The sequence below is a fragment of the Ambystoma mexicanum genome, chromosome 7p, assembly GCF_040938575.1.
Source record: "Ambystoma mexicanum isolate Mex_15411 chromosome 7p, UKY_AmexF1_1, whole genome shotgun sequence".
Classification (NCBI taxonomy): domain Eukaryota; kingdom Metazoa; phylum Chordata; class Amphibia; order Caudata; family Ambystomatidae; genus Ambystoma; species Ambystoma mexicanum.
In genome coordinates this window covers 88,442,740-88,465,393 of record NC_090939.1, presented here as the reverse complement: position 1 = coordinate 88,465,393, position 22,654 = coordinate 88,442,740, and the positions used below count along the sequence as shown (strand labels likewise).

Below are 22,654 nucleotides of genomic sequence, written 5' to 3'. Positions count from 1 at the left end.
GTTTCCTGTGACCTCCCTTCTGACTACCAATTACCACCCCAAAGGCACTTCAACTTTAGCGCTGATCAGTCCTACATGGGATTATGGTACAATTCAGCAGGATATGCAACATGAACTACCAACTGACAATCCAACCGTGCATCAAATCATAACCACAGCAATACCATGGTGGCAGGTATCATCAAAATGTGCATTTTGTATTTATACTCTATTATGTTTTTGCGCAATGTCACAGGCTCAATGGGCATTAAATTGCATCATTGGGTGTTAATTTGACACTAGTTCCCAAAAATGTTCCTTTGGGATAACCGAATAGGTCACCATACAAGTGAATGTGTGCCACTCATGAATAATCTGTGAAGGTAGACCCTCCCCTTACATTTAACTCATTATTCACCCCCTCGCCGCAAGTTTAGGTCTTGTGACGCCCGAGTCTGCCATCCTCCGAAAACAGCGAACTTCACCCACTACGAAGAATCAATACAACGAAAAGGGCCTATGTTTAACTTAGATGAGTCTCTCAAAAACATGGACCACGATTGCCTAAAATGCATTATTGACCTATATGAACTTGCATGGTATGACAGTCCCAAAAAGTATTACTGCACCCCCCACCCCCTTTTAATACAGTTTGAGAGACATTAGTGATCCATACTTACGGTCCATACATGCCAACCCTCCCGATTTAGGCGGGAGACTCACGACTTTTCAGTTAAAAATAATGCCTAAAATCATTATAACCCCAATGCAGTTTTATGGGAAAACTGCATTCTCCTGATTTCTGTTGTGAAATCTCCCTCTCAGGGGCTCCACAACGTTGGCCTGTCTGCTTACCAAATGTTCTCTTTGAATTCCAACTTAGTTTTACTTAGTTTTTGTCCTTCATAAGGAGCAGCGCTCGCAAGTGCGACTGGTCTTGTCACTGCCAGCCTCTCTACTGGCGCCAAACGCTTCTCGTGGAGCGCGGGCTCGCGAGACCCCGTTTTCGAGATCTCGCGAGACCGCACTCCCGCGATCATGTGATGTCCCCATAGGGGCTCCACAATGAAATCTCCCTCTCAGGGGCTCCACAATGTTGGCCTGTCTGCTTACCAAATGTTCTCTTTGAATTCCACCTTAGTTTTACTTTTTCGCTCTTCGTGAACTTCAATTCAAATACATGGAACCATATGTCTATAACATTGGTGTAAATGTGTTCTTTTTTTATATTTACATTTTTATTAAGAAATACAAGATGGCAATCAGTGTAACATCATATTTTACAAATTACAGTTCATACAGTACATACCGTTTTTAAAGCCATATGCAGTGTGTAAAGGACATTTTAGAACTCTAAAGCTGTAACCATTACATTTTTTTATATGTATGTTACATTTCCCCCCCCAAAGGTAAAATACTCATTGGATACCAAATCTAGCAATATTTAAATGACTTCTACCTCGAACAAGTAACAACGCCTCAATGCCCCTGCGCGGTTTGCGCGCTATATAAAATTTAAATATAAATAAACAAATTTGTTTTGTATTGTTTTAAAATTGTGAAAGGTTTATTTGTAAACCGTAAAACAAAAATACTATATATATATACATATATATATATATATATATACATCTCTTGAGGAGGACGGCTATAGGAAGGATATCGCCACAGTGCGCGCAGAACCCTCTGGCACTACGTGCGGACGCATGCGCATTCCCAACGTGGACACGCCAAGCAGCACGCACGCTGGGTGTACGGCTGGCGCATGCGCACTGTTCAGGCTGTCAGATTTGCCTTTCGCAGGTCACAGTGTTTGCAAGATGGCGGGTTACAAGCCGCATAAGTTGGCTTCTATGCCGCAGACTTTGGATCCGGCGTCGTACTTTGAGCTGACCCCCCAGCAGAGGCGAGCGCAGGAGGAGCGGCTGGCACTAAGGGCTCAGCTGAAACGGCAGTACCTGCTCCAGCTGAACGACCCGCACCGCAAGACCATCGTAGTGAGTACGAGGGGGAAGGGAGATTCTTGTACATGGGGGGGATATGAGGGGCGAGGAGCATGGGGGGGGCACATTTGAAAGGAGGGCCCGTCAAGAGAGATACAGCGGAGTCCGTAAGGATGAACGCCAGGGGGAGGCAGCATGCACAGTGTTTGAGGAGAGTGCAAAGGGTACTCCTCTGGCCCAACTTGCTGCTGTGTCGCACACATATCTTTACCTTTTTACTGTTTCTCCCCATGATCTGTCTCTCACTGCAATGTGTACCCTGTAACAGCGCTTTGATGCCTCCGGGTTTAGAGTGCTTTATGAATGCATAAAAAATAGAGGGGCAGGACTCCTTGCGAGAACCACAAAATAGCACAGGGAAACAAGGAGGCAGGCCACAGTGAGTAGGGGCAAGAGCAAGTCCATCTGCCCATGTCACAAGGCGAGACAGCTTTCAAGAATACAATGAAGAGTTATAGCAATTGGAAGCAGAAGCAAGGGAGACCCTAGAGAGGAGAGACCTAGTAGACGCTTCTTGCAGAGACCACAATCGGGCGTAATTTTTAAAATGTATTGTTCACCTGTAATGCTCCTATACACAAGTGTTTCGAGGCGCAACAAGGTGGGGGACAGGAAGGGGTAAAGTAGCGATCTTAAGCAATGCAACACCCATATCATGAAGGGATAACCTTCAGAGTCTGCAATGACGGGCGCAGCAATGAGAAGGGTCAGGGAGAGACCACATATAGCAATCCTTATGAAGAGAGAGATAGTGGAGCAGCCTCAGAGAACATGAGGAAGGACATGGTAGAAATCCTGGAGACTCCATACTGAGAAGGGTGGGAGGTGAGGAGGATATCTCGTAAGGAAGAAGGGATAACCTTCAGAGTCTGCAATGACGGGCGCAGCAATGAGAAGGGTCAGGAAGAGACCACATATAGGAATCCTTATGAAGAGAGAGATAGTGGAAACAGCCTCAGAGAACATGAGGAAGGACATGGTAGAAAACCTGGAGACTCCATATTGAGAAGGGTGGGAGGTGAGGGGGATATCCTGTAAAGAGCATAAGGCAGAGGGCCATGGTAGAGGCTTTGGGTATGAGGGTCTAGTTGAGGACCCATGCCAACAAGCCCAATTCCAGTCTGGAGGTGATAGTACAGTCCTGGATTAAGTTTTGCATTTTGGGACTTGCAGCCCTCGGAGTATAATGGGGGAAGTTTAGGGTTACACATCCCTGAATGCACAGTTATAACTGGGACTGGACTAGCATCTCTCAGCTTGATTTGTGGCATGTTGGCACGTATGCTAGGGGTAGACTGTAAATACCTCAGACTAGATCATAGGAGTGTCAGCAACCATGAGGGAGAGGAACACAAGAGGGGCAGCCTACAGTAACTGGCAGAGACTGCAAGGAGGAAGGACAGGGGAGATTCAGTGCGCAGAGACTATAGATTGGAGGGACAGCAGAGCGGAAGTCACAGAGAGAACACAATGGGGATAAAGAGACTATAAGATGACACCCAGATGTTCTAAAACTATAATTGCTACTTTTTATTCTCAACAGACATGCCTTGTGTTGCAGCTTCCTTCTGGCCATTCCTCTATTAATTTACTTGCCACAGTTATAAGCTTTACAACCATTATTCACTGCATTCACACCTCTGCAGCCTTGTTCCATTTGAAGATTTCTCTTCTTGATCTTCAAATCTATGCATGGGCATGCCTCTTTCCTCCTCTTGCTGCCTCATGATCTCCTACTGCATCCTTCATCCAATGCCCCACTGTCCCCAATCCCTTTTCTCTTACTCTTGCTTCTGGTCCATCTCTCTCCTTGCCCCTTACCACTGGGACTCAACTCCTGACATCATGCCATGCTAACATTCAAGGCTGCCCTCAAACAGCATTTCCTTTTCCACAAAGGTGCACCTCTGCTATCCCATCTCTTATCTTCCTTCCATCTTTATACAGTGCCAGCAACAAAAAGAATAGCTCTAAAAGTCAGTTAAATATATAGTTAATTACTGTAATCTATGCATAATGCCACAGAATCTTCATACATCGGCTGTATCGTCCCTACCCTAATTACTGACCCACTATTTATTTATTGGATGTTTGTAAGGCACCTATACAACAAATGATGTTTCAAGGCACCACAAGACAAAAGAGGGGAGAGGAGAAGATAACAATAATGGGCCTACTAGGCCTTGTGATATTCAAAAAGTGCAGTTACGAGAAGTGGGGGGGGTGAGAGGGGACTGGCGGTCTGGGCGTCATGCGAAGTGCAATGACAAGAGGGAGGTGCAGGGGAAAGAGGAGTGAGAGCAAGTGAAGAGGGGAGGGTGGAACAGTGCCAAGAGGAGGCCAGGAGGGGAGGGTGGAGCAGTGCTAAGGGGAGGGCAGGAGGACAAGTGCCAGGGATTGCATGGGTTGCAGGGGAGAGGGACCACATGCTAAGTGCGGGAGGCTGGTCCCCTGTAGAACTCGCAGGGAACTAGGCAGCCAGTCACTGCGTCCGACGGGGGGTGTTAGCAGGGGATGGGGAGAGGGAAGAAAGAAGAGGAGAGTCTTGAGGAGCTTCCAGAACTTAAGGAGGTCCGGTTCATGCCTGAGAGGGGCAGGGAGACCATTCCAGAGGGAGTCTCCTGTGGAGGAAAGAGATCTCTGCTTAGAGGAGTTTTTGATCTCCATGGATTTGGAGCTAGAAGAACGGAGGGCTCTAGCAGGGAGGTATTTTGGAAGAGCGAGTTGGATGATGCAGAGGGCCTTGAACTTTATCCTACCAGGAGCCAGTGGAGAGATTTTAGGGCTGGAAAGATGCGGTCCCTGGGCTTGATGCCAAGGATAAGTCTTGCAGTCCTATTCTGTATTAGCTGGAGAGCGCAAAGGAAGGATAAAGGAATATTGAGGAAGAGGGTGTTGCAGTAGTCCAGCCTAGAGGGGACCAGAGCTCTTGGGTGGGGGGAGGGGCCAGGTGGGAGAAAGGGAGAGAGAAAAAACACACCAGGTGTGAGGGAAGGGGACATTACATACGCAGTTCTAGCATAACATAAAGATCAATATCGGTCGGTAAGTCATAGGGCCACTTCTGTCCCCTTCTTAAATATCGGAATTACCACTGATTGCTTCTAGGAAGAGGGTGTAGGTCCCGGTCACTTACTAATGGTCATTGAAAAGGCTAAACGCTTCAGATGGAATGAGACGTGTGTGTGTGTGTGTGTGCTATAAGAACAGTATCTTAGTTCCATCGATCACACAGGCCTCTATGATGTGTCTTTGTAGATGTGTAATGGTCAACCTTGTTCCATTGCTGAGTCCCCGTGATGGCATAAGATTGCGTAGTAGCATAATTACAGCACCCACTTTCAGTTCTAGCTTGTGAGGAGGCATTGGTCCTATAGCGTTTTGCTCTTTAGAGACTGAACTGTTGAGCCGGTAATTAACTGTTCATTGACGCTGGAATTGCTGTTGAAGTGGGGGTGAAAAGAAGTTCTGAATGTTGCGAGAGTGGAAGGTGAAGGGGACAGCGTTGAACCTTGCTCATTCTGTTTGTTGAAATGATAGCTGTTTTTAAAGTGGGTGCACTTTGCCATTTGGACAGTAAAGGGCAACCTAACGCTGAGAAATTGCATCAGCCGAGTACAGAAACATACCTAGGCGCTATGTTATGTATATATAGCTGTCCAGCTCTGAAATCTCTTCATTAGCTCCCAGTGGCGGCAAGAATACACTTCAAGACCCTCTGCATTGTCTCCAAGGCTTTCTGGAGCCTGGGACTGCACTACCTCCAACTCTCTCTTCCTAAGTATCTCCCATCTCGAACTCTCTGCCCATCCACCTCCAACTCTGAGGGTCAGCCGCTTTCCCAAGCAGAGAGCTGGGGGCAGATATTTCTTTGGCCGGGGCCTCCCTCTGGAACAGCCTCCCTGCCTCTCAAACTTGAGCAGAACCATATCTGGTTCCGGATGCAACTCAAGACCTTCCTCTTCGCTTCTGCTTTCTCTCTTCCTCTTACCCTGCTGATGACCTACCTGTTCCACGCACTGGTTACCTGCCACCCTCTGAACTTGGGCTGAGGTCCCTGCCTGTCCAGTTGCACCTTGCACTGCCACTTGGCTCCCCTAGCACTTGTGGTCTGTATCTGTAACCCTACAGTCCCCGCTCTCTGCACATATGAGCCACCCTTTGGCTGCACTTTCTGATTACCTGCACTGAGCCACCTGGTGGCTGCACTTTTGTTTACCTGCACTTCTCCACCCCCTCCCCCTTTTGCACTTCTCCCCTTCCCTGCGCTTGCATGATCTGAATGACACAAGGCCTGGTAAGATCGTTGTTTTGTCCTCCCTCTGTATCCCCCTCTTTGTCATGCCTAGAAACACTTGTGTACAGGCGCATTATCAATGCCATATATCATTCATTTATTTATTTCCATTTGTAAAGCGTGCCGAATCCGGAGGTATCTGGGCGCTGGTGCAATACACGTAAGAGGTACATACATAGAAGAGGTAGTTAAAGTGTGTAATATGGGAGTTGTGGGCATAATCTGGAATAACCGTGACAAGGGTGGCGCAATTTGGTGTGTATACTTGATGGTCATATATATGATTCTGAAACCACCACCAACTCGCGATTCATCCACTATGTAGATTGTTGCAGCCTCTGTGATGTGAGTGTTACTGTTCGAAATTCCATGCTTTTTTATCAGTAAATGTCCCGCACATAGTGTGTTGCAAATGCCTTTACCTGCAGCATAGCATGGTGATTGGAGTCCTCTTGGCGTTTTGACAGACTGTAAGGATCTGCTTGAAGCCTGCCACAAAGTGCAACTTTTGATATAACTCCGATTTGGCTGCTCCTCTGCCAAACTGGCCTGTCGCCTTCTCCAAAGGCAATACAGATTCTCCATCTTCTCTAAGAAGAGTGTCCACATTCAAGCCTGGATCTATGCGGCCTCTAACAACACAGCCAAACTTTCTGAAAGGATCTGGCCAATCCTACTGCGGTATCCTCTTCTTCTGCCCGGCCTTGGCTTCTCATTTCACCACTAAAACCCAGGACATCCTGTTCTCACTCTCCACCACTTCTCCTCACTCTCCCCCAACCCCTCTCAGGCCTGCCATGGCCACCTCTCGTTTTCTCCTCCTCTTCTTTAACACTTGAAGATGTTTCCAGACAGGTCTGGTCGATGAAAGTCTCATCTGAACAGGTGACCCCCTGCTCCTCTAGAACCATCAAGGACAACAGCAGGGTTTGATGAAGGTGCCAAGAATAGTTGGACCCACTATTCCAATGGGTCAAAGCGCCTTTGCAGACCTTCTAGGACGACCAGATGCAGAGTGGTCCCACGGGACGACAGCGGGCTCAGGGTGCCAAACCTTCCAGCGGGACACCAGCAGTTCCTCGACTTGGCTTCTTAGCTTCAGGATACTTGGATCCTATCCTTCGATCAGTGAGAACTCCAGAGATTGATATGGTATGGGTGTTTGGAGCCTTCTCTTATCCAAAATCTCTTTTGCGCCAAAACGAAGAGGACCCAGTGGGAGATCTGGTCACATGCAGGCATACCATACATGGATCAATCACGGACCACGGTGGTCCCAGGCATTCACAGCACCTCAGACTCTCTGGCACCCAGGATGTGTATTGGAACCAGACGTTCCAGCCTACATCCTGGTAGCATGCAGAAGCCCGTGAAAGCTTGGCGCTTGAAGGGAAAATGCATGACCAAATAAGTACTGACCCGGGTCGGCTCGGCCTGGGGAAGGTGAAGGGGGCAAGATGGCCAAAGGACAGGACAAAGTACCTCGTGGCATGGACATTTTGGAGCCGGGCCACCTAACCGTGCCACACGCGGTAATCGCGGTTTACCTGGCAAGAAAGGGTTAAAAATATGCGGAAGGATAAGCTGCCACCAGCCCTGTCCAAGGCACATCTGCACTTCTCCTTAAAAATCCTTTGAGAGTATCTAGGTTCTTTGGAAATGACAGGAAGACCAACGTACGCACTGTACTGTAAGGTACATTGTACACTTGTTACATGTTGCAGAAATGTTGCAACACTGGACTAAGGAAAACAGTCTCCCAGTACTGACTGTCTTTAAGGGTGAGTCAGTTTCCCCATAAGAAGTGAGTGAAAACACCCAGAGGAGTGCAGCAGAAGGTAAAGTCAGACTATGGCGTTTAAGCAAAGCAAAAAGTTGTGGGGTACACAACTGGAGGGAAAATTACACATTAATTGGAAATCTTTCCTAACAGCCATTGATATGAGGAATCATGGTAAGGTGTGAGTCTACCATAAAACCCAGTGGTTTCACCAGCTGGAAAATGCCATGAGAGCCCGGAATGTTCTTGTGAAGGAACCAATTTAAAAAGATTGGTTGAATAAATGGAATGGGACACTAAAAGAAATTCTGTCTCTGCCTGGTTCAATTTAAAACATTTTCCCCCACCCAGGCTTCAATCTCAACCAGACACGTCCCTATACGTGACATATCTTTCTTTCTGTGTAGAGAGTCTCAGATATGTATTGACAGCATATTGGTGCATAGACTTACCCAGTCTTTCGCCATAAACACAGCACTTGCCACATTCTGGCTGCACTATCACTGTTTATTGCCTCCTTTTTTTTATTTGTATTTATTATTTATCCCCTCTCCTCTGCTGTGCACTTTCCACTCTCCCCCTTCCATGCACTTTTTCCCTTTTCCCCATCCCATGCACTTGCGCGTTCTCAATGTCACTGGGCCTAGTAAGATCGTTATTGTTTGTGTTCTCCCTTGTTTCCCCTCCCTTGCCTAGTCACGCTCTGAAACACCTGTGTAATGAGAGCGATACAAATAAAATATATCATATCATATCAAATTCAGTAAATTTGCCAATGGTTCCATATAAAAGTTAAACAGCATAGGCAAACTAATTGAACCCTGAGGGACCCCAAATGTGAATCCTGAGCGATTTCTGTCCCATTACCACCAACTGCTGTCTGGCATACAAAAATGACCGAAATCATTGCAATATTTGTCCTTGAATTCCCATCCTATTCTTTGGTGCGTCAAGCAAGATCTCAATGGTATCGAATGCCGTGGATAAATGATAAATCGAATATGTGAAGACAATAACCCCCCCCCCACGTCCCGATCATCAATAATGTTTAAAGTAGCTGTTTCTGGACTGCAGCCCAGTTCGAAAACTGGATTGGGACAGGGATAATAATTTTTGATTTGGCTATTCATTCAGTAAGTTGGTCAGACACTGTTCTCTCAAAACATTTCCCTAGAAATGGTGAAGCGGAAACGGGCCTGTAGTTGGCCATATCTTCCATATACAAATTAACATTTTATTTTAATAGTGATTACACATGCAGAATTTTCAGTGTCATGGAAAATAACCACTCTGACGAAAGGTGGACCGGTTGGTTAAAAAGTGAAAGACAGGTAAAGAAATCCTCTTATCATCGATGCTGAGCAGACGACGTCCAAATAAAGAGTAGCTTTGGTCATTGTCATTAATGCTGTGGGAGGATGCAAAAAAATCACAGTAACATAGGCTTTACAGCTGAGTCACGAAGATGTCATGTAAAATTGATGTACTTCTTTCTGTATTAGAATCCTCTCTGTGGTGCGGTGGGGGCGCAGCACATGGTTGCCATTTCTTGTAGAAGCGTTTGTTTTATTGGAAGGGGTTCTTCTTTGCTTTCAACAAAGCAAACCGGGCTTAGGACCGATTGGCAGTATGATTTGGCTTCAGATATATTTACATAATCGCGGCGCTCCTATTTCAACAAATTTAGATTCTCTTCAGATGGAAATGAACGCCTTCTCTGTTGACAAATAGATTGCCTTTTTGTATTTAACACATCGGAGAACCAATGAGCTGAAGGTTTAGCTCTTAAGGTTTTTGCCTGAATGGGAGCAACAATGCTCATACAATCTTTCAAATCATCATTTGAACTTTGTAAATACCTCATAAATTTTGTCGACATCACCCCCCTTACCATTCTAATCATTATCTTTTCTGTAATTAAAGAAAAACATGTCTGATTAATTTGGTTCCATTCAAGATTCGGGATTGTTGTTCTTCTCTTGTCCTTGAGAAAAGACTTTTGTTGTCAAAGAAAAAGAAAGAAAATGACTAGTCAACTTTACATGCTCAATGTTCAACTTGTGCTCTATAAGGCTAATGACAAAGTCCAAAATATTACACATAATGTGTAGGAGATGAACAATTCTGCTGGAAGTCACTTGTTTACAGGACGGATGCCCTAGGGTTTGAGTAAGAGCAGGATGAGTTTCCCCTAGGGACATTAAAATCTCCCACAGAAAGGCAGCACGCATTAATCGCAAAATCCATACATTTAATTCCCTGGTGGGTTATAAATCACATAGATATGGAATGATACTGATGCATGCAAAACCACTTTAAGAGCAATTCATTCAAATGGCTTCAAGGAATGTATCAACACGTGGTTACAGTTAAGTTTAAAAAATAATCCCCCACACCCCGCCCAGCGTTCTTATCCCATATTGTTATGGATTTATGGATATGCTGTACTCGTTGTACTAAAATCTAAAATATCGAGGGTGTACCCCGAGTGTGCCTGAAAGCAAGTTTCTGTAATAAACATGAAGCTTGGAGAGTCAGAATAGCATCTGAAATTGCTGCAGCATATGCAACTGCTGATCGAGCTTTAATAACATTGAACAAATCTACGTCCTCTCGTGGGCTGCAAATCAATCCTTCTTAATTAAGAGTCATTCTGCAAGCTCTTACTATTTGTCACTGAGACAAAATGGTGAATTATCTACGAGGATGGGATGCACATTTAACATATGATCTTGTAGTACACAATTTATTGTGAATGATTAAAGGCACTAAGGATTATGTAAAGCAATAGATAAACCGCTTCTTTCCCTTAATTTACTTGATATACCAAACTGGCAGAGAGACCCTTTAATCTTTCTGGTATAGAAGATCAGATTCATAGATATGAGATACAGAGGGAGTATCAGCCATCTTAACTCACTAAAAATAGACAAATGCTCCCCAAAATAGGAACCAAAGTTTTATAAGCTGTCCATCTCTGCGCTTTGATCCACAACGCTCAATGGATAGGATTGCACCAGTAGTACACGTAGTTCCTCAGGGCGAAACTCTTATTACTGCTTGAGCTGAAGCGGTAAACCTGTATCCTTTAATGTGCATGAATAACTTGTGCAAAGACATATTTATTACATAACCATTTGTTTTACCATTAAAACATGTTTACTTTCTTATTAAGTACTCCCATTGGGACTCGGACTTAATGTTTGACTAGCTAAAAATCATTTTACTCCTTTTAAAAAAAAAAGAATTTTTTAATAAAAAAAAAGTGAATAAAATACTTGCACTTCTAAATCTTATCTGACGCTCTGCCAGGGCAAGATGACTTATGAGATTTAACATTAAGAGGAAACCCCACGTTTTGGGCAGAGATTTTGCCTTTTGTATTTCGGCAAATAATATCTACATCTCCAAAATCTGGCACAATTCTCAAGTGTGTCTTCCAGTTTATTTATTTGCCACTGGATGTAAAATCTTTGCTTCTGTTGCTTCCAAAAATGGGCTACTAAGTCTGGTAGACTGATGAAATTCCAAATTGTTTTTTTTGTAAAAACATGGGTATGACCGTTGGCGCTTTAATCCTTTTTGTTTTTCTTCCCCCTCAAATTCATGCACAAGCAAAAGGTGATCTGGCTGTGTATATTGCATGCATGGACTTATCTGCAGCCTTTGGCTGCATGATTCGGATGAGAAAATGTGTGAAATGAAAGGCCAGAGGGGCGCCGACCTCTCAAAAATGCTAATGTTGCTTCACTCCCATATGAAAATCCAGGTGAGGCTGAATTCAAGAGGGGCTTTCTCTACAGACATTGGGACCCATTGTGGTCTTAGACGGGGCAGTTTATTTAAGTTATATATTTCGGACCTTGGAGAAGCATTGGAACTCCTTTCTCCCAAGACTGGGACCACTTAGAATTAAGATGATTGCCATATGCTGATATTTTGTTTTATGCTGCCGGTATTGGGCTACAACATAAATACAATTATCTGTGAATGAATACGTCAAAATCTAAAATCATGAACTTTGACATTCAAGATACTTGCACATCACAAGTAGAACGTTGCCTCTACACAATTGGAAGTGGAACAGTTTATCTGGGCTTTCCGTTCAACAGAAGAAGCAACAAGCAAGCTTTAATTCAAAGGGTACCAGGGAACATACATTCAAGCTACTAGTCAGAAGTAAAGTCACTTGCCACCTCAATTCTATACATACCCTCCTCACACATTTCCTACGAAGAGTCAATTTTACTAGCCAATGCATCCTGAGGATATGACTAAAAACAATGCTGTTTTATTTCACAAATAAAAGCCTAGCTTCAGATATGGATGCTAGTCCTGTCTGCTGCTTATTAATTACTACAAAATGAAGATAATGCTAAACCTTATGGACTAGAGTTAGGTCACTTACGAAATTGCATTGAGGGATTCATCTGGAAAAGGGTATTAATCTACCACTCTGTGCCGAGTTTAGTTGTCCATCATGAGTTAGGTCAAAATAGAGAAACTCGCGATTAAAAACGTACAAGTGATAAAGAAGTTCAGAGCTGAGAACAATTCAGTAATGGGCCCGTCTCAGAAGAGCCTTCACAAATGCATACAGGCTGTAGATAAAATGTAATTATAATTCCATATAAAACCTGATATTAAAATTCAGAAAAATGGGAATTAAATATTTTCTGCGTATATGGAAAACACACCAGCAGAACAATAAAAAGTGGGGGAGTTTCTTACATAAGCATTGCTGATCCCATATGTACTTATCCCACTTTCTTCGTTATCTAGAGGGAGCAAATTCGACCTGGTTATTAGCACCAGTCTACTGCACTCAGACTTAATATTACATATTTCACCTCCATCTTCTGAATTTACATGTCAACTAGTATAAAGTTTCAGCGAAGATCAGGTGTTTGCTTTTTGCCTGCTTAGGTCTTTTTCCTTTTTGCCGTATTCTAATTTTGGATCCATGATCCTGATATATACCCTTCCCTGCTGCATTTATTAAGGACCGGGGCAACCTTCTATTTCCTCTAACTATTTTCATATTGGGATTCTCTGAGGGTCACAGATAGGTCTTAAGAAAATAGCACACCTAGCTTTCGCCTGCGATGCTAGGCACGAACCTTTACTTGTCAAAAACGGCTATGGGAGTTTGACAGGTGTAGTACAGGGTTCAAAACTAAGATTTGATGAGCAGGAGCTGAAACAAGCTCCTGGGTGTCTAACGCTCACCTGGTATCCACTGGGACGTCGCTCCGCCTGTTCTGACCTCTTACAACCTCAAACCCTTCCCTGGAGTCTACTCGACTGGAGACTGGGCCTGAAACACAGGATTGGTAGAGTTTAACTCCCTATTGTCTGTGTGTTTGAACCCGGGGTCCAACCCTTCCCTTTAATCCACAGCTCACCTTGTTTTCTTGGAAAGTGTGCTCTCCGTCCTGCTTTCAGCGCAGGGGCGCGTTGATTGATGTGGGCTCGTTGCTGCCAAGTTACTTCACTGGCAAGAGTCCGACAGGTAAGTATAATGTAGGTGCGATTTCTCGCCGTCACCATAACCAGTACAATGAGGGACCCTGCAATAACTCAGACAGAAAAGAGCCAAGTAAACATTACTTTATTAATGCACAAGCATTCGCGAATGGGCCGCAAGTTCAAACGTCTCGCTAAGCAAGTCGTCGAAGTGCCGCGCCTTCCTCTACACATCGTGCTCTTTTATACTTTTCTGTTTACATTGCCTTGCACATAGCACACGTCCACCCCAGGGCGGATCTCCAGTTGGAGTTTATCTGAAGTATCCAGTTGGAGTTTAACGAACAACCATTGCACATTTGCTATCGTGGTTTCTTGTTATCCCGGTCTTCACATTCTTTCATGCCCCTTTGTGCCCGTATCTCTGTGCTCGAGGCCATGCTTACTCATTCCTTCCCCCCATCCGTATTCTGCAGATAGTTTTAGCAGGCTCAGCATGCTTCGACATACAGTGACCAAACACAATTCTTCTGTTAAAAACAAGTTCTTGCCGGGTCAGCAGGTCTTAAACGCCGCTGTATAAAAGAGAAGGCCTCTTCTTTTAGCAAAACGAACATTCATTTAACGCATATGGTGATTAGTACAAACTCCAAGTGTGAGCACAACGTTACATATGCATGCGTACCTTCAATCCACCCTTTGCTCACACTTGAGCATCAATCTAAGCAGTCCTAGCATAAGCAGATGGCAGGAAAGCAACATCATTACATAATGTATGTACCATAATCTTCTCCAGGCCTCCCATGTCAAAAAATTCCTGTTGTACATGGCTTTTATCCATTGGATTTAGGCGCGTTATGCTGGAAGAACACATGGAAACACAGCACGACACACATACCGGGAAGCATTGGATGCAGAGACAAATTCCTACAACTATTGCCGCTAGAACCAGTATGGGTGTAAGGAGCTGCCACCCGATTTCTTTTAGGAGCTTCATCCACCAGCTATCTCCTGACCCTTCCTCCTGGTGGATACTATCCGCTATTTTATGTAGTTTGTTTATTCCATCTAAGATTCCTGTACTTTCTTCTGGTATGTAAACACAACATTGGGACCCCACCATGAAACAGACTCCGCCTCTTTCTGCAGTGAGTATGTCTAAGACATACCTATTCTGGAGAGCCACTAGCCGAATTGCTTTCATTTCATAAGTGATCTTCCATTAGGTCTGCGGATTCTTAGATTACGAACTCAAGGGCCCTGCTTAGCTTTTGGATTTCTTGACTGTTCATAAAGATGCCCGCTGGAGGAACCAGGGCCCCCATCAGATCTATAAACGTTTCCCATCCTGTAGGTTGATACGTAGGAATTTTTGGGTTTACTGCTCATTTATTTCTGCTGTGTATTTCTTTATGCAGAGTAGACGGGGCATGTACCATCACAGCCGGCATTATTCTGGCTATGTAACATACCCCAACAAAATCTTTCGCTAACCACAAATAAGCCCTCTTGTTACAGACGTAGGCATGTCCTTCTATCTGTAACAATCCCTTCGTGTAGTTATTTAGATTCACCATTTGACTGCACCCCGAGATCATTCTTTGATTACCTCTTGCGCTTCTCTTAAAACATATATTCTTTGGCCTAAACTCTTGTGTGATGGTGATAGGGGGAGGAGGTTCTCTTACTATCTGTACCATAGCAGGTGCAAGCCCGATTCCCTCAGTTTTGATTTTATAGGGTATCTTTTCCATTAGAAGGGTTTTGTTCTCTCCTCTAACATAACAAGCGGTATTCGGTATCATGTATTGCTGTGCTGACACTATTCTCATGTAAATTAATGTACACCCGGCATCCTCAGTAACTGGCGACGCGTACATTGGGATGCCTTCACTGCTATGTCGGGGCATGTGGGTGCAGATCCAGCAATCAGTTTTATTCACTACCCCATATGTTATGTTTATTATCTTCACGTGTTCATCTTTAGCATAGTCTTCCGGGTCGTGTTGGTCATAGGCATCTCGATTCCTGCTCTTGACCCGATCTATTCTCCCTGTTCCGTTTGACACGGGTAACAAGTTCTTTAATTCATATCTAGATGGATGTTCCAAATACCAGAATAATATGGCGAACGCTATTAATACTACTATCGAGCATACAAAAAATAAGATTTTGTTCCTTGTGGTGCAAAGTGGTGTTTTTCTCTTACCTTCTGTGTTTGGGGAGCATACATTTATCTGCTCAGGAATTAAACCAGCATATACGGGTGCAGACATAATTCAGTATGTGGCTCAATTATAGGTACGTATGCGTATCAGATGCAACCTAGCGATATAGCTGTATTCCCTATTTAAAGCACCAGTGTCCTTATTACTCTAATAGTGGTAGGTCTCACTGAAAACCTTCATCCGATCTGTCCCACGCCTCGTAGTGCCTGTCCCTAAGGGGAACGCCGGAGGCCCTTCAGGCTACAAGCCCGTTGTCTTCAGTAAGGCACAATCCTGCTAAAACCAACAAGAGAGTCCAAATGTTCATCTCCCTAATGATCAAAGTTCAAAACAGTGTCCTTACACGTTGCTTGGCACATACACGTCACGGGATCGGAGACGATGGGCACACCTACTAATGGCGTCTGGCAGTACTGTTGCAACCTGGGGTTGGTTGGTTCCCTTTTCTGGAGGAATCAGTAGTGGAAGCGTCTTCTTGACGTGATTCACGTGGTACCAGTGCGATTTGCCATCAACTTTTACCGCAGTTTGTGTCGCGAGGAGCACTTGAAACGGGCCCTTCCATCTGGGTTGCAGTCCGCTGGTGCGATCGAAGGCTTTTATAACAACCCAGTCACCGGGCTGCACGTCGTGACCTTCTCCTATCAGAGGAGATGGAGCTACTGCGTTCACCTGTGCATTAATAGAAATCAGTCTATTAGTTAACCCAATACAGTACTGTTGTAATGCAGGCCATGCTTGCTCAGACAATCTCTTAGGTGATATGGGGGTCCCAATACTTGGTGGACGCCCCATAACAATTTCGAAAGGAGATAAACCATGTGTACGCTTAGGCATAGTACGCATACTCAATAATGCAATAGGCAATGCATCCGGCCATTTCAGTCCCGTTTCAGCACAAGCCTTTGCCAGGTTGTTCTTCAGTACCTTATTTGTGCCCTCTATAATCCCAGCTGATTGAGGATGAAAAACTGCATGGAAGCGTTGATCAATACCAAGGGCCTTGCAAACTTTGCGTACTACTTCACCAGTAAAATGAGTCCCATTGTCAGACCATAGATATCTGGGGACCGTATACAAAGGCACCCAGTGTTTCAATATGCATTGTGCTGTGGAGGTGGCACTATTGTCCCGCAGGGGATATGCTTCCACCCATCCTGAGAACCCACATCTCATCACCAAACAGTAGGAATGTTTATTTACAGGCTCCAGCTGTATAAAGTCCATATACACCACCTCAAAAGGGCAGGTGGGTAACTTACTGTGGCCCGCCGGGGCTGGTACACCTTTCCCCACATTGTATAGAACACATATTTCACATTGTTTTGCCCATTGACGACAATACATTCCCGATCTTTTGTTGTACCACACAGCACTCAAAACTTCTTCCATAGTCCTTGCGTTAACGTGAGTTGGACCATGAGCCACACTCACTATCACAGGTAAGTATGCATCAGGTAGTACCCAAGTATTCGTATTGGTATGTGCCCATAGCCCATCTACCGTCTCCTCGTATTGATCATCCTTGTGCCAAGATAGTCTTTCTTCAATGGTTGCATCTGCTTGGATTTCCTTTACGCGCTCCTTCGTCCCTTCCATAGTCACATCCCTCCCCACTATGAGTTGTCGGGCCTCCCACTGTGTATCCCTTGTGGCAGCTAGTTTAGCCATCTGGTCGGCTAAGGAGTTTCCTTGCGTGACATAATCTAGAGTCCTTTTATGCGCTGGGCATTTCACTATGGCCACCATCTTGGGCAACGTAAGGGCTTGTAATAATTCAGCAATCAATTGGGCATGTTTAATAGTATCACCTTGGGAGGTTAAAAACCCACGCTCTCCCCAGAGTTTACCAAAACTGGAAACCACCCCATGAGCGTAGGCTGAATTAGTATAAATTGTCACTTTCATACCGCTGCTTAACACTAATGCTCTCGTTAGCGCAATCAATTCTGCTGCCTGGGCTGATTTTTCACACACTTTCCCACTCTCAATCAACCGCTCCCCTGTGGTTACAGCATACCCTGCATTTGGCAGTTTGAAACAGGAACCATCACAGAATAATATACCCTCATTATCAACCAGCGGGGTGTCTTGCAGGTCTGCTCTACCCTTAGTGTGTTCTTCCATTTGGATCACACAATCATGCCTAATGTCATTAGGTGAGACGGGCAAAGGAAGCAGTGTCGCTGGATTCAAAGTGTTACATCGTTCGATTTTTACATTACTGGCAAACAGAATCATCTCATACTGTGTGAGTCTAGCTGTGGTCAAATGCTGTGTATGCACTCTATTCAGGAGAACGTCCACCGCATGTGGGACTTTTACTGTCACTTCGCTCCCTAGGATGATACCTGCACTTTGTTTTAGGGCTGCCGCTGCTGCGGCCACTGCTCTCATGCATGGGGGTAGGCCTCGAGCTACTGAGTCCAGAGCACTGGAGAAATATGCACATGGTCTCTGTTTACCCCCTTGTTCCTGCGTTAAGACTGACACAGCGCAACCTTCCTGTTCATCAACGAAAAGGCAAAATCTCTTGGTATAATCAGGTGTGCCTAAGGCCGGTGCGTGGCATAGAACATCTTTCATAGCTGCCAGGGCTTTTTCCATCTCAGGTGTCCATTCTAATGGTCCGTTTTCTTGTACTTCTTTTAAGGCTTTTAGCATGGGCTGGATCAATACAGAGAATTCAGGAATCCAGTGCCTACAATAGGATAAAACACCAATTATCCTTCGGAGACCTTTTGCCGTGTCAGGGCCTTTTATGGACTGTATCAAAGCAATGCGATCAGTAGACAGAGTTCGCCCCTCTTCGGACAACTCAAAGCCTAAATAATGGACCTTTTGTTTTACATACTGCATTTTGGCTAGGGCTACCTTGTGCTTATTCTCTGCTAAGTGCATTAGCACCAATCTGGTCACATAATGGCATTCCTCTTCGGTGGCTGCACATAATAGCAAATCATCAACATATTGTATCAGAGCAGTGTTAGCGGGTAGGGCTAGGTTATCCATCTGTGTTTTTAGTGCTTGGCTGAACTGAATATGGCGGGACTTTCTGTATATCCCTGCGGGGCTCTAGTAAATTGGTACTGTCTATCTCGAAGAGTGAAACTAAACGGGTACCTGCTTTCTTCGGCAATAGGAATGCTGAAGAAGGCATTTTTCAAATCAATTACCGTAAACCATTTCGCTGTTTTGGGAATTAAAGTGAGTACACTTGCAATATTAGGGACAACTGGATATCTGGGTTCTACTATTTTGTTTATCTCCCTCAAATCAATAATGAAACGATAGGGTACCGCTTCATCACCTTTCTTGTGTACTGGAAGGATAGGAGAGTTACAAGGGCTATCATTTGTTGGCTCTACCACCCCTAACCGTATCATATCCTGTACTATTTGATATAGTGCCTGCTCTCCCTCATGTGATATGCGATATTGTTTTATCCTGGGCAACCTGGCACCGGGCTTTAGTTTGATTACTACTGGGGAAACATCCAACACCCCTACATCATTCCCATGAGTGGCCCATAGTTCATTCGGGATGTCTTGGAGTTCCAGGGGCAGGGTTTGCGTTACTCCTATCATACCCATAGGTTTGCTTATAGTCATTCTCACCCCCTGAGGGGAGCAATATATTGTGGCCCCTAGTGTCTTTAATGCATCAATACCTAACAAGTTTTCTGGGCAGTGATTGGTCAATAGCCACCCATTCTCCTATTTTACCCCATGAAGTTCCGCTTCTACTATTTCACTTACAGGAGTCTTTATTGGATTTCCCCCAAATCCAACTGATACCTTGCTTTTATCCGATAATGGGACAGCAGGGACGGCTCTGATATTCACGGAACTGTTTCCAGCTCCCGTGTCTACCAGACATCTCAAGTTTCGGTGGGGGCCGATCCTAATGGAGGCATAAGGCCCCCTCTGATCTATAGGTACTTGTACCACTCCCGCTGTCTCATTTCGGCCTCCTCAGGACATATCACTTGTGTTATCCTGGAAGTCGTCATTATAGTATACCCCTTCCCCACATCCTTCGCCCTGGCATACACCTTGTACTTGTTTTGTGTGTCGTGGCTGATACAGTAGATTGGGGGGAGGCGGGGCCGGCCAGGGAACATCCCCTCTTGCTTGTCCGTCAAAGGCATTGGGTTGAGGGGGTTTAAACATTCTATTGTCTTGGTTGCCTTACCCACCAGTCCTATTTCCTGGGGCAAATGTTGTCTGTGAAGGGGGCCGTACGCCCCTTCCTCTCCCACCACTCTGGGGACACTGGGATTTCCAGTGTCCGGGTCTCTTGCAGAAGGCACATACATCTTGGGGTAGCCCATCCCTCCTCCCATATAGCGCACCTCCTTGCACTGTACCTCTACCTGTCCCTTGGCCCCCTATCATGTTGCTACTATAGCCCTGTGACGGGCCATTATTATTGTAGTTATACCTGCCTTGGGGCCCTTGATGCAACTGTTGCATCAACACTTTGGTTTTTAGATCCTTCTCTTGTCGTGCCTTTTGTCCTTTACTCTTTCCCCTCTTTCATAATACCTGGCCATTTCGAGGAGATCCCGGGGGTTTCTAGTCATCCACGTACTTTCTGCCTTCCTAATGTTCTCCTGGATTGGCCCGTGGAGCCCTTCTATAAAGTTTGTGGCAAAGTACCGTTGGCCCGTCTCGGACCCTATCTCTAGCCCACTGTGTGCTTTAAATGCTGCTTCGTAACGCAGGAAGTACTGTGCTACTTCCTCACTTGCGCCCTGTATCACAGCAGACAGTTTCTCCACATTCACATCAAATGGGGGTAATACCTTTTCTAGAGCCCTCAGGACTGCCATGCCATGCCCCCTTAGGGGTTCGGGATATTCCTCATGCAGTTTCCTATTTTTACTCGCCTCCATTACATCTTTCCATTTTATTGTATCATTGTCTTTGGCACGAAAGGGGGTCCATATTTCCTCTGGGACAATAGCTAACAATATGTTATCTACATCCTCTACAGTAAATAACCCGGGTCTGAATAGCTTTCCTACTTCTTTGTAGAATCCTGCCGGGTCTATACGGGGGTCGGGGATGGACTTGGTGATATGCATCAATTCTATTCGAGATAAGGGGACATACACATAGGTGCGCATCATGTTACCAGTAACTGCATCTATGGTGGGTTGACACTCTCTCATTGGCATTGATAGTAACTTTTCCGTGTTTGTTTGTTCACTTACAAGGGCCTGCACTGGTGATGAAGCAGAGGACTGGTGACTAAGGTTTTTCTCTTTTATTTTTTTATAATCTTTTAACAGTTTCTCCACCTTAGCCATTCTCCATTCTTCCGCCCCAGAATCATCCACTCTTATATTAGGTAGCAGTTTCTTATCCAATTCCGTCTTAATCCTATTCCACTGGGACACATATCTAGGCTCCTTTTCCTCTTCTATATCATCCACCCTAATAAGAAGATATTTAATTACGTTTACTTGTATAGGCCAGCCAAGGCCCTCCATCAGACTCACCAGGGTGGACATGGACTGCGAGTGTATGGATGCTATCATACGATTAGCTACGTTTTGGCCCGCCTGGTCTGCATCTTTGAGTTTAGCCTCTCTTTCCCTCACCTCTCTTTCCCATGCCCTCTTTTCCTTCTCCCATTCAACACCGCCCCTTATGACTTCCGCTATTATGTCGGACATACATCCCCATAACTGAACACTGGACGCAGTCACTGGTAATATTGCGACAGCGTCCTGATATGCTGAGGGCAGATCCGCAGTACTCTGTCCTCTCAATTTACAGTTACCCTCATGAAAGGTATATAGTTTAGTGGCCACTGTCCTAAATTCCAAAGGTGTCAAACGCCCCAATTGGTCCCGTAGGCTGTCATTGAGGGGTGTGCCATACAGCCCGGTCATAAGGATTTGCAAGTCTCCATCTCTATCCTTTTCTACAGTAGTCGTTCTCCTATGGTCTATCAACCTATCTGGGTCTCCATACTTCATTGGGAATTCCGCCCTCTCACCCTCACCTTCTCTCGGAGGAGCCGTAGCCCCTGGAAATAACAATTCAGTCGTTGTTTGTTCTGCTTCTAGTCCTATCACATCTTCATACCGAGGCGCCGGCAAGGCAGGATACATACTCCCGCTATTCTTAATCATCATACGTCTATCCAACTGGTCTAGTTTCTCATCCTTCTTTTATCTCTAGGTCACGTAATTTTTGATTTACTGTTCTCTTCTGCCCCTTTGCCTTTTGTTTGTTCTGAGCATTGCGCCTGCGCATTGCTTCTACCCTCCATAGTCGTATAGCCTCAAACTGTGCGGGTCTGACCCGTCTTTTTACTAATTCTATTTCTACTTTGGATATGCGGTCCACATCAAAGGACCCGGTGTCTGGCCATTTATGCTCAATCGAATCTTTTGTATATTCAGACCACTCCCTTAAGAACAATGTTGAATTCAATCCATGTTTAATCAACATATCAAATGCAGGGGTTCCTTCAAGAGGGGCATAGTGTCTCTTGCCTATACCACTCTTGCTGGAAGCCGCTTGACCCATTTTGTTGGTATACTGCAATTGCCTAAAAACACTCACCTTTCCCAAATGTGCATTAATAGGCTAACATTAACAGTACATCCTCCTGACATATATCGCCATACCAATATCAATACATCACCGTTTCATCATTATTATTACATAGACGGACATACCACCGTCCTCTTCATAAACCCTAAATCGTTATTTCCTTATTCCATCATGCATCCATCCATACCACTTACCTTAAGGGTCCCGCCAGAGTGTTCCGGACCCGAAGGGAGACAGCCTGCTGTTCCACCGCCGACGGAGCCGGAAAAACAAGGATGACGCGTTGGTTGCAATCAAAGGTGCGGATTCAGTTGTTGGGGCCCCGTGAT

At 45.0% G+C, this 22,654-nt stretch overlaps 1 protein-coding gene across 1 annotated transcript in view; it reads left to right on the top strand.

The window, feature by feature from the left end:
* The first annotated feature begins 1,750 nt into the window (after window positions 1-1,750).
* NDUFB4 (NADH:ubiquinone oxidoreductase subunit B4) overlaps window positions 1,751-22,654 on the top strand; it is a 58,702-nt gene continuing 37,798 nt past the window's right edge. Inside the window, exon 1 of the mRNA XM_069635842.1 lies at window positions 1,751-1,976. Coding sequence (XP_069491943.1) covers window positions 1,800-1,976 — 177 coding nt within the window. The 5' untranslated portion in view covers window positions 1,751-1,799. The remainder of the gene's footprint in view (window positions 1,977-22,654) is intronic.